Source organism: Limanda limanda, chromosome 3, assembly GCF_963576545.1.
Source record: "Limanda limanda chromosome 3, fLimLim1.1, whole genome shotgun sequence".
Lineage (NCBI taxonomy): Eukaryota > Metazoa > Chordata > Actinopteri > Pleuronectiformes > Pleuronectidae > Limanda > Limanda limanda.
In genome coordinates, this window is record NC_083638.1 from 27,748,868 (window position 1) to 27,761,073 (window position 12,206).

The 12,206-nt window shown below is 45.6% G+C and overlaps 1 protein-coding gene across 2 annotated transcripts in view; it reads left to right on the top strand.

Moving 5' to 3' along the window:
• The first annotated feature begins 1,179 nt into the window (after window positions 1–1,179).
• The window catches only part of cdh8 (cadherin 8), an 89,429-nt gene continuing 78,402 nt past the window's right edge, over window positions 1,180–12,206 (top strand). For both annotated transcript variants that reach the window (XM_061068204.1, XM_061068205.1), the window contains exon 1: window positions 1,180–1,437. In XM_061068204.1, the coding sequence (XP_060924187.1) occupies window positions 1,180–1,437 (258 nt within the window). The remainder of the gene's footprint in view (window positions 1,438–12,206) is intronic.

Below are 12,206 nucleotides of genomic sequence, written 5' to 3' on the forward strand. Positions count from 1 at the left end.
TCAAAGCCAAGTCTTTGTGTCTGTGCTTTTTTGCCTTTGGTTTTTGCATTCTGGTGAACAATGCACATAAGAGTGTGGAACACTGGAGCCACTGAGCTGGTGAGAGGGATGTTAGGCTAAAACTACTTTCGATTAAAGGGCAACATTTACATTAGGTTCACTTTGTTATATTTAATTTGGTTATTTTCCGGGGTTTTTTTGTGAAATCAGTGCTTCACAGAAAACAGTTGTTCAATGTACTATTACATATTTGATTCAGTGATTAAACATGCCTGTGAACACCTTCACATTTAATCGCAACCGTGTGAATTACTGTATCCGTGAGCTGCAGCGCTGTTGACTTTGTAGAGCTCACCTGCAAACAGCCTCTCGGTTTGGAGCTGACATTATTACATTCACGTATGGACGTCTAAGACGTCTGATCGTGGCATAAAAGGATATTTCACCCAAAAATGTTATGTGAAAACATTAATCATACTGAAGATGTAATTGCTCACAACCTTTCCAGGATAATCCCCAGAACAACAGATTAAAGCAAGGCAATCTAATGTTGTGGGATGAATAGCCTCAGAGTGCAGACATGCCCATTTGTGGTTCAATTGTAGCAGGATAATATGAAAAGCAGATCGGAATAAAGGGTCAAGGCTGCTTCAGAGAGATCGCTCGTGATGATGAAGTGACATCTTGACTTCTTGTCCTATAACAAGAATTGGTGTCTTGTTGTTTTTTTTAATCCCCTTTTTATCTGTTTTCTTGCCCTAGAAGCAGATTTGTTCTTCTGTCTATCACTCTGTCTTGTCTCGTCTGATTTTTCAAATGTTTATCTGACCCCTGTCGCTTATTCCTTCCTCCCCCTTTCATCTCCACCTTCTGAAAACCCCTCGCGGAATGAAAAGACAGCTAACAAACTGTGATTGCTCCCTCATAGGTCTCCCTCTCGGAATAACGCCAAATGGATGCTGTGCTGAGTGCCTCAGCCCTTCACCAATCGCTATGGAGGCATACCATGCAAGTGACCTTTATCACACCATGAATGCAAGCTCCGCCGTTGAAAGAGGACACAAGTAACCTTTTCTTGTTACCTAAGGAGCTGTTGATCTGACGAGAGTGGGGGAAAACTAGACGCAGAGACAGAAGAGTCTCGTTAAACAAACAAATACAAAACACCCCGACGACAGGATGCCAAAGCGGTCTGAGGAGATGCACATGGATCTGTGGATGTCCTTGCTGCTGGTGTGGATTACTTGTGCTCCCCGTGTGTCTACGACTCCCATCGCAGGCCAGTCCAAAAGTATACAAACTGGTGGGTCCGCAGCAGTGGCGAGCGGTCTTGGCGAAGGACAAAGATTACTGAGCCGCGCCAAGAGAGGATGGGTTTGGAATCAAATGTTTGTGCTGGAGGAATTTTCTGGACCAGATCCAATTCTAGTTGGCAGGGTGAGTGCTGTGATTGTCAGCGTTATATTAAGCTCGCTTATCGTGTGGAAACATTAATTCGGCCATTTGAATGCTCTCTCCTTTTTTTTTTTTTCCATTTTCTTCCCATGGGCAGCGGGAGGGTTTTGGTTGTCAAGGGGAAGCAGAGATATGGGGACAAGAGAGAGGGAGGCAAGGGGAGGAGTGTGTGTGTGTGTGTGTGTGTGTGTGTGTGTGTGTGTGTGTGTGTGTGTGTTTGTGTGTGTGTGGTTGAGAGGGGGTATCACAAAATGCTTTTGGAAATAATTAAACACCCGTCAAATAACAGTGGTGAAATTTGATCTCTTTTTCTGGATGTCAAAGAATCTAACAATCTAGCAGTCACACATATGGTTGTTGTGTATTTGTTTTCACTCTCTGCCGCACAATACACTTGACAACAAATGCCCTTACCCACTTTTTTTTTAATTTCCCATTCTTTCCCCTACATCCATTTTTCACTGAATAGTTGAACACAGGAATTGTGCAAAGAAGGCTGCTTTAGCTATAGTTCGTTTCTCCATTACGGTTCTGAAACAAACAAAGAACTGTGGGCTTCTCCTGCAGCTGAGGGCCACCTGCTCCCTGGCCTGTGTGGAAGTGTCAGGCAGGTTTCAGGGGAGGGAACGGATTCTGGCCAGCCCGGCCAAAGCAGCTTGTTCACAGCTCATTGCTGGGACTCACCTGGGGAGAGTCAGCCTGGCAGCCACGTTCACTTCCCTCCCCTAGAATATCACCCAGCCACTCTGGCACGGGCAGGAATGCAGGCCATCAAGCACAATATTTGATCTTGTTCAGTCATAGCATTTGCAAACAGTGTTTTGGTGCCTAACATTCGATAATTGGTGGGTACGCCTTTCCTGTTTGTGACATATTGCCATCATGATGAATTAAATATATATATATATATATATATTCCCTTTTTTTTTCAAGCCCTCAGAAATGGCACTAAACCATAACGGCTTGGTTGCGAAAAAAAGAATTAACTTATAGTCCAAGTAAATATTTTGTATTTTACTTCCTCTTGTTTTTTTTATTTTCTTGTTTGTCCTGACTCTTTCTCAAGCATTGTCATAAGGCTGCATCAATTAAACATTTGTCACCACGTGGGATTTCCACCTGTGTTTTCTCTAAATACCATACAAACACAAAAAAGCTGTTAAGTGATGCATTAATGTTTCAGGCGAGTCAATTAGGCGGCCTCTGCTGGATTCGACAGTGTCTTCAGAAGACTGAAACATACAAGCACTCACCGGGGCCTCTGTGACCGGACGTGAGATTGGTATTTGAAGGTTAGATTTTAGCTGTGAGACACTGAGCATCAAAGATAAGACAGATCACCTGGCAAAAATGTTGTGCTTTTATGAAGATTTAACCTGAAAATGTTTCCTAAAAAAGACACAAATGGAAACCACTCAAGCGTGAGGCAACAGTCAAAGACCAAGAACACGCTCATGACAGAGTTTTGATTCGTAACTACAAGCTTCACACGCACTGTGCTGTGCTCTGTGCCTCCGGCCCGAGCGGGAGTGGTGCTGCAGACTGTCGACAGAGAACTGGTTGCACAAAATGAAACGGTTTTCAGACAAGAAGAAGAAATTGTCTGAAGGTCTTAGTTAATGTTTCGCTACAAACTTGAGAGTGGAGCGGCGTTCGTCACAGATCTAAGCATCTTCCTGTTGAAGGACCATGCAAAGGGATTGGGGGGTGCAGGATAGGGGGGCTTGCCGTTTGTGAGGCTATGATGATGGGTTGCGTTCATTGCAAGGTTAAGTGCTCGTGAGGACGCCTGGCAGAGCTAAGATAAGTCCTATGTTAACCCAGATGGGAACTTGTATTGGTTCAAGAGAATAAATCTCTCTCCCTCCCAGTTCCTCTGTCTAATTTGCTTCCGTTTTCTCCGAGTTTCTCACACTTAATTAAAAAATTAAACAAATGGGTGGGAGGTGCGAATCAAATGGGTCACACAGCCCTCTGTGTTTTTATTTTTTATTTTCGCACAATTTCCTTCGCTGTTTGAGGCTGCATCTATCTGTGGTTGTGGGCTGATTATCAAAGAAGTCCAGGCCAAGGTTGGACTCCTTCCATCCTATAGTTTTTTTTATTGCCGGTGCCCTCTGAGGTTTAATTATACTCGCACTCCCCAATCTTTGCCGGTGACCGGGCTCCCCCCCTCAACTACGCCAACACTGGGACTGAGAGTGAGAGACAGTGTTTGTGAGAGGGACAGAGAGAGATAGGCCATCGATTTTCAGCGACGTGCTGTTTGCCGTGTTCTTTCCCAGCACCTCATTAGCATAAACGCAGGAAAGCAAGGGGGGGGGGGGGGGGGGGGGGCGCGAGGGAAAGACGGAGGTGGGGAAGAGTGAGAAGGACGGCCACCAGGCGTGACAGCACCCTTCCCTTTCACTGTTCTCGTTCGGCGCGTGGTTTTGGTGACATTGTGATTCACTGAGCGGCGCGTTCGTCAGCCCCCCCCCCCCCCCCCCCCCCGTCAGTCCCGGTGGAGGCAGGCGTGCAGTACCTGTTAAAGTGAAGCCGGGGAGACAGCTGTGAAAGCTTGTTGCTCGGGCTGTAGCTTAAAAAACGAACACGGAGTTGGAAGGGATTTTGAGGATTACTCATCACCAGCCAGGGACGGTTCAGAAATAACCTGTCATTAGGAGCAGGAATAGGCAATCGGCGTGTGAAGGTAGATAGGCCCTGAACCGACTAATTTAGGTGACGCACGTTTGCTCATTGTTGACAACGAGTGGGAGATACCACTTGGACGAGTAATGACTCTCATGTAGACCACTGGAAGGATAAGAGCGGGTAATTTTAGGCAGAGCAGCTCTTGATTTGCCGGTATAGCCGGGGTTTTAAAATGAAGTGAGAGTTGGGTAATTCTAGGTTGTAACCTCGTCCTGAGACTTCTCTTCATTTCTGTCCGATCCGGACGTTCTGCAGCGTTCGCCCAAAAAGTTTGCCGCTTCAATCAAAGCTATTTCAATTATTTAAACATACAAAGAAGCAACTCATTTAAATTAGGCCATTAAAGGCAAAACATTGTCGTAGAACAAAAGACAAACAGCGAACAAATTGCTGTATGTGCACCAAAGAGTAAGCAGAATGTGTTTTCTTTGTAGCGTTAGTCGGATTGATGGCAGTTAGCGCTGGAATTTCTCACAACCCTCGGACGTAACTTTCCCAGATTCCTTTTACTTCCTGGCCATCATTTAGTATATGGTGTGTAATAATGATGGATTCGAGTCTGCTGAGTTGTAGTGCAGATGTGATCAATTCCCTGGTCCCTCATCCCATTGTCCAACACTTTTATCTGCCACAGCATCATGTGTTTTTTCCCCCACAAAGAGAATTGATAATCGACCATTAATATTCATCGATTCTGGCTGAACTGCAAGATTGCAAAGGACTGACAGCGACACGGAAAGAAAAAAGGCTTTGATTATCGATTCAGAAAAGACAATGAATATATCTGTTGGAAAGAAAAAAGAGGAATAATAACTTTGTGTATGTGAGGAGAAGGAAGGACAAGCTTTGTTCTTCCAAACAAGCTGTTAGACAGGATTCACAACAAGAAAGACCAATGCAGGATCAGTTTGCGGGTGTAATGTAAGAATGCAGAGCTTCTTGCTGGTTTCCATAACACACGCACGCACGCACACACACACACACACACACACACACACACACACACACACACACACACACACACATGATAGTGCATGACTTGTCTCAAATGGATCAATCATTCTCTTTCTCTTTCCCTTTCAGAGCTACATTTAGCTGAAAAAGACGTCTCACTGTAATATAATTTAAGGTTGGAGGTTCTGTTTGTTTTGGCCCGGTTTACCACCTCGACGTCGACCTGAATAAACTCTTTTTATCTGGGAGAGTTTTCCAAATTCACTTAGTCCTCTTTGCTGCTTTTTGTTGCTTTGGTTGCTTTCTGCACTTTGGACTGTGAGTACAAGATGTGGAACATCAGTCTATAAATACTGATGTGAGAGCTGCTTCTGCCTTTGCCTTTTCTCTGTCTCTGTCCCCCTCACCTCCGCCTCTCTCACTCTCTCTCTCTCGCTCTATGATGGGGGCGATTATGGTGAGAGTGACTCTTGAGCCAGAGTAAGCTTGGCTCCGGGGGCCGACGGGGTGTGGTACGACGACATTGTTAAAAATGTCTCCAAGTGTTTGGCTTGGGTGGTGTGAGGCGGCGAGCCACAGCTGAGCAGGATTGAGCTCTGAGACTCCCACTTCCTGCCAGAGCGACCTACAGGTACCTACTGCTGGTTTACAACAGATCAGAGGTGGGCCCCCCCCCTTAACTGAGTCGTGCCACCTTAATCTGCATACATACAGTAGCTATTGAGTGGGTATAAGACTTGGCCTTTGATTGATGGATGAGGAGGGGGAGTTAACGAGAATATTAGCTGAATTATTGCTAGTGATTGATAGTCATTATGACACACAAATTACACGCATTGGCCGGGATATAATAAATTCTCAAATATAGCTCCCATTAGACACAGGTTCCCATGCATTAGTGAGAGGGTGGAAGCAAAAGCTGTCATTCAATCCAGGGAAAGAAGGGCCCTGTCAATGTTTTGCTGGACTTAATTTCATTCCATCTGGGTTCTCACACCCACAGCAGCTCCTGGAATACAGCTCTGTAATCTCTCTTCAGGCAGCGCCACAAAGATCCATATTGAGCCGCAGCCTCGCAGCAGCTCCTCCGTCTCTCAGGCCTCAGATCTCCATTCCCTCCCGATTGTGTGATTCAGAAAAAAATCCAGCTAACACTCCTCTGTCCTTCGCTTCTTCTCCCCTCTCTTTCCCCATGCATGGCTCACCTGTACAGTATATCACTAATGCCGGCGGGGTCGGTATATCAATGGGCCATGGTCACAGTCTCCCTCTTCCTTTCCAATCTCTCCCTGTGTCTGTCCCTCCCGGTCTGTAATAAAACACCGGGCCCAGCGGTGGCTCTGATAGAGCTGTGAGATCACATTAGCGCTGCCCTCCAATCGCTTGACAGGTCGTCTACGGCTTTGTGTTGTCGTCCTGCTTCCTATTAACAAGCTGCGTTACGTGTGTGTGTGTTCATGTGTGTGTCATAGCAGCACAGTCCGTGCTGGAGTGGAGCAGACCAGGATGAGATGAGCAGACACAGGCTTGGATGGAGCATATTTAGACACGAGGGCTGTGTGGGCAACAGTAAATACAGTGTGTCCACGAGGCTTTAGAGCTGCTGTATCTTTGCAAACATTTGCAGGGCTGTCAGCTCGGCCATATTTATGAAAGGTTTCTTCCCTAAACTGCTGTATGTGGGTTTTAAGCAGAAATTGCAGTCTGAAATCTGTGGTTTTTCAAATTTACAGCTGACCACCTCACTGACGTTATTACTTTTCCCAGAATTGCTTGTATCTTAACTGTTATTGCAAAGTAATTTCGTGGTTTTTTTTTTTTTTTAAACCACGGCTGTCAGTGCTCATTTTGTAGAAGTACCACAGTGAGCACTCACACTCCACGATTGGCACATGTGTCATTTTTTTTCAAATACCCCTCATTCTGTTTCGCCCCCTTTTATGTCTTTTTAAACACACCCACGCGTATAAACACGCCGCTCACAACGTCCCGTCATTCCCTCTCACACGCACCCCCCCCCCCTGACTGCCGCGCACACTAAATCACCGACTGTATTTCTCTCCGTGTGTAATTTCATAAGGGAGATGCAATCATGTTTCAGTTCAGTGTATCATGAGGAGGCACACGACGCGTCTTGTCCGCCGTCCCCTGGAAGCTCTCCTGTGTACATGCATCAGCTGCAATAATAATTTAACAGGAAAGCATATCCATTCACACGGCTTCAGAGTCCCTGAGCAAAATAACAAGCTCCCGCGCCATCACTCACATCTGCGGCTCCGAATCATTAAATCCATGTTGTACAGTGAGTCGCCCACTCTGCCTGAGCCTCCACATCACGGCTAATTCAGAGCAAACGGCCCTTTGGTGGTTTCACCTCGGACCAGCGACGCCACGATTACCTCTGTCCCACGTCAGTGTTTGTCAGTCAACAGTGTCAAAGTCGTAGAGTGCAAATCCGGCAAAAGCCCCCCCACCTCTCATTAAGTCAACCTGGCTCCCTCTCCCTCCTCCCTTTTAGTGCTGTGCCCTTCCCTCTCCTCTCTGCCCCCCTCCCGCTCCCTGGCTCACCGGGCTTGGCCTGGGCCTGATGTGCGGAGGTGGAGCGCTTAGCAAGGCTAAATCATCTGGCTCTCTGCCTTGAACTTTGCTCTAACTAATTTATAGGAATTAAAGCAGTTCGCCTGAAAAGCTCGGCTCGTGCCAGCTCGGGCTAATTTACTCGGGTGTCTTTTGAAAATAGTGTTATTTTTTTTCCTTAGTTTGGATTATATCTTTTTTCAAAGCATAAAGGAGACGCGTTTGCAATTTAACAGGCTTATAAACCTCTCGGCTTTTTGTGCCGCGCTGACATTCAAATGATTGTTTATTTCTCAGACAAAACACTGACTCGTGTATAATCATATTTTAAACAGGCAGTGACAGACGACTTAATTAAGTCAACATTAAAGAGCCGGATGTTGGACATTCTGTTTACTTGAAATCTGGCTCTGTGTTTTCCACTCAAAGACGCCGGCCAAGCATCAGTAGCAGTAAATGAGGTTACAGTTATTTAAATCAGATTATTCAAATCAAAAGATTATGATTATCTGAAACCTGCTAATTGGCCCTTGCCTCTGACATAGTGGGTGCAGGCACAAGCCACAGCAGCAGCGGCAGCGGCAGCTAAGGATTCCTGCTCCCTGTGCCAGTGTGTCTTTTGGGCTCCATGCTTGGCTCCTCTCCCCAGGCAGCTCCTCTCCTATAGATAGAGCCCAGCGTGTATATGGGAACTGCTGCAGGCGGCTGCAGGCGGCTTATCCCTGCGCCTCTGCTCCCATACACGTCCCATCAGCCAAACTGGGACTGGCGTAGTAATCTTGTTAAGAATGGATGTTGTTATTGTGCGGCTGGATGTGCATTTGGCTTCATGGTTAGGCAAAGAGCACATGTGGGCTGGAGCCAGGGAGACAATGGGGAGGGAGTTTTGGAGCGAGTGCCTATTTCTGGCACTTAAAAGATGACAGTCCTCAATCCTCTTCCCCCGCCTCCTGACTCTCCCTCCTCACTCCTTGCCCACGTCCTCCCTTCATTCCTCACCCGCCTCAAATAACATAATAACAACAAAGCTGCTTCAGTAAACAGTCGCTGTGACATTTACTTGGAGATCAGTGTCTTCACCTATAACAGGTATTAAAGATGATGATTATCATCACTGCTGAGCCAAAGGCAGCGGGCTGCTCACCTCAATCACTGAGTTGACAGAAAAAAAAAAAAAATACCAGGAAGAATCAATGGCTCCATCCAGTGTTTTTCTCCTCTCTCTCAATGTGACCACTCCTAACTCTGGTATCTGGGTGCCAGCAGACTGTGGCTTTGACCTTTCTCACAAATGAATTATTTTGGTTTAATGATCCCTTCTGCTGGAAGAATGAAAAGATTGCTGAAATAATAGCCAAGGGAGGAGAAGGGGGATAGAAATGGGCAACACACACACACACACACCCTTTACTTCATACTTCGACCCTATGTACTCGACGTATGAACACCTGTAGGCCTCTAACAGCGCCTCACCCTCGTGTTTGTCTCTCCAGCCTGAGCCTTACAAATGAACTGACTTCAAGAAAAAACCCGGGATGTAACAAGCTTTTGTGTGTGTGTGTGTGTGTGTGTGTGTGAAAGTGACACTTTAGATTTTTCTTTCTTTACCCCTCCAATGTTTGATTAATTCTTCTTTTTTCTCCTCCCTGTCGGATCAGAAAAAGAGGGTGGGATGTGGAGGGGAGAGGGGGGGTTGGCTGGATGCATGAAAAATTCACAACGTTATAATATAAAATCCAGATGAATTATGAATGCTTAATGGGAATCAGGGCCGAGCGTGCAGGATGTTGAAATTGTTCTCAAAGAATCGGGCGAATCGGTGTATGCGCGCCACGTGCACGGAGAGGGACCCGGCTCGTTACGTGGCCGCTCTCAGCTGCTCTCGCTCTCCTCTCTCGATGGCAACAAAATGAGGTGTTCAGGGACACTGAGTGGAGGATGCCAGAAACATGTGAAAAGCTTTTAGGGGCTAGAAGCCGTCTGTTATTGAAGTCTAGATAATTGCCTTTATCCTAGCCGCCTGTTGTTGTGCTTGTGGATTGGACACGCAGCAGCACTGGTCTATCTGATGAAATATTAACACATCTTTACCAACACCCCCTGCTCTTCTTTATTGTTTTTTAACTAAATGCAAAAGCTTCAAGGATCACAACAACTTTTTCCTGTTATAAATAATAGAGCATCCAGTTAGTGTAACATTATCACAGATGAGTTTGATGAAAGGCTGGACCGGTGTAATGTTGGAGGAGAGTGAACCCTCAGTTATCAAAGTGTAGCAACGTTGTGTCGGTGGATTGCTTAAGACTGAAGGGAATTACTCTCATCAAAAATGATTTTCTTTCAGGATAAAAGACATTTTTCTACATAATTTTCGAAATTGCATCGAGGCCTCAAAGTCCCGTGGCAGCAGGAAACTGATTCTTTGGAGGGGACACTTCCCCTAAGCACTGGAAAACATCATATTCTCTGTCAGTACCTTAGCAATATTAAATCACACTGAATTGTGTTGTCTGCTTTGCTGCATATGAGCAGAGAGTCCAACTGGACGATGGTAAATGAACACCTGCTGAGTCACTGGCACCAATGAAATTGAATTAGCAATTACTTCCTACTACCATTGATGGAGAGGTCACTGTCAGTGTAGGGGAGTGAATAAAATATAACAAGATATTCTGACTGGTCGGAAAAAAAAGAAATGTATTTAACTCCAAGGATTTTAGTTATTTTTTATGATTATTGTAATAAAATGTATCTTTTTTCTAAGCCTATCCTTATCAGGGTCACAGGGGGTTCAGAGTGTGTCCCTGTCTGCTCTGACTGGCTCAAGAGGCAGAGCTCATCTACCAACACACACACAGGCAACACACACACACAGGCAACACACACACACAGGCAACACACACACAGGCAACACACACACATGGGCAAGTTAGAGTTTCCAGTTCACCTGAGCTGCCTGTGGGCAGAAACCAGAGCAGACACGGGCATATGAATGTGCTTCATTTATTTCTAAATGTTTTATTGGGATATCTTTTAAGCAATTTTTTTTTTTTTTTACATAACCACTGAGTAACAGTGGAAATAATAATAAACGCTTGATGTGTTAGTCACTCTTAAGTCAACGCATTTAAAGAATGCCATTTCAGTAACGCGTTGAACAAAAAAAAAAAAAAAAAAAAAAGAAGTTGTCAACAATATTATCCTTTGAGGAAATTCTCTTTAGAAACAGTGTGCGGTGAAAATAAGAAGAGTAAAGATACTTTAAATTTCACAGATAAAAAAAACCCAGGGAGCTGTATCTTGGAGGGAACCCCCCCCCGAGTCTCCTGAGATGACGCTCTTCTCCTCTAAGAAGAAGAACACTCTGCCAAATGGCACGCTGCCCTTTTATGTTGCTTTTCTGCACTTTGTCTACATCGGGACGCCGCGTTGTCGCTAATAGCCGATGAGGACGAGGAGCAGCTGCGGTGAGGCAGCGATATTCTAATGGCTCCTCAGATCTTTGGTTGGTTTGTCATCGGGGGGGGGGGAGAAACGACCTGGGCCAGCCCCAAAGCCAATGTAGACTCCATCTGGATGGAGGCAGACACACACAGGTCCTCGTTCGCCTGCATCTCAATCTGTGCCGCGTGCTCCGAGTGTTTACAGAAGCCGGCGCCCGCTTGGATCACCACTTTGCCAAGATGTGGCGTGTGTTTATCAGCGTCTCGCTCCGCACACAGTCGCACTCGGCCACATAAACACAGATGCACCTCCGGGCGCAAACACACGCTGTCTATGTTTCTCATTGAGTGGCCAGATAAGAAAACACGACATTATCTTTCTGCTGCGCCTGTGAACCTGTGCATACAGATGTGCATGTGTCGCTATGCCTGTGTGCATGTGTGTGCACATAACAGGTGCTAACATTGTATCTGAGTTGATGACCTTTTTCTTCTTTGTTGATGCCCGGCGTTTTTATAAATACCATGCTGATATTCCGGGATATGTAATTACCACACCACAGCAGCCCTCTGCCTCTTTATTAGTTTTCTGACAATGGCCTTCCTCGTCGTAACGGAGTGCTGTCTGTGTGTGTGTGTGTGTGTGTGTGTGTGTGCGTGCGTGTGTGTGTGTGTGTGTGTGTGTGTGTGTCTGGGCATGTTTAAGTGTGAGTGATGCTCTTCTCTTGTCCTTTTTACACAGCTGAATCCTACAGACACTCCTCATGCAGCTGCTCACATACATCTGATAAAGAAAACGGATTGAGTGTGTGATGTTGCTTCTATTTATACGTCGGTTTAGCTCGACAATAGTTATAATATCCATGATATCCCATTTCTTATCCAGTTATTCATCCACTTCGTAGAAATGATCTCTCGGGATTCATAAATGGATCAAATCCAGTCCAACACATAGATGAAATTAGGACGGAGGGATTTAACCGAGCTGAGATACCTCAGTGCTCTGTATTAGTATTCACATCAGATGTCTTGAGCAGGATTTCCACACACAATATGTGTGCTAACATTTACAATGCAAAAATC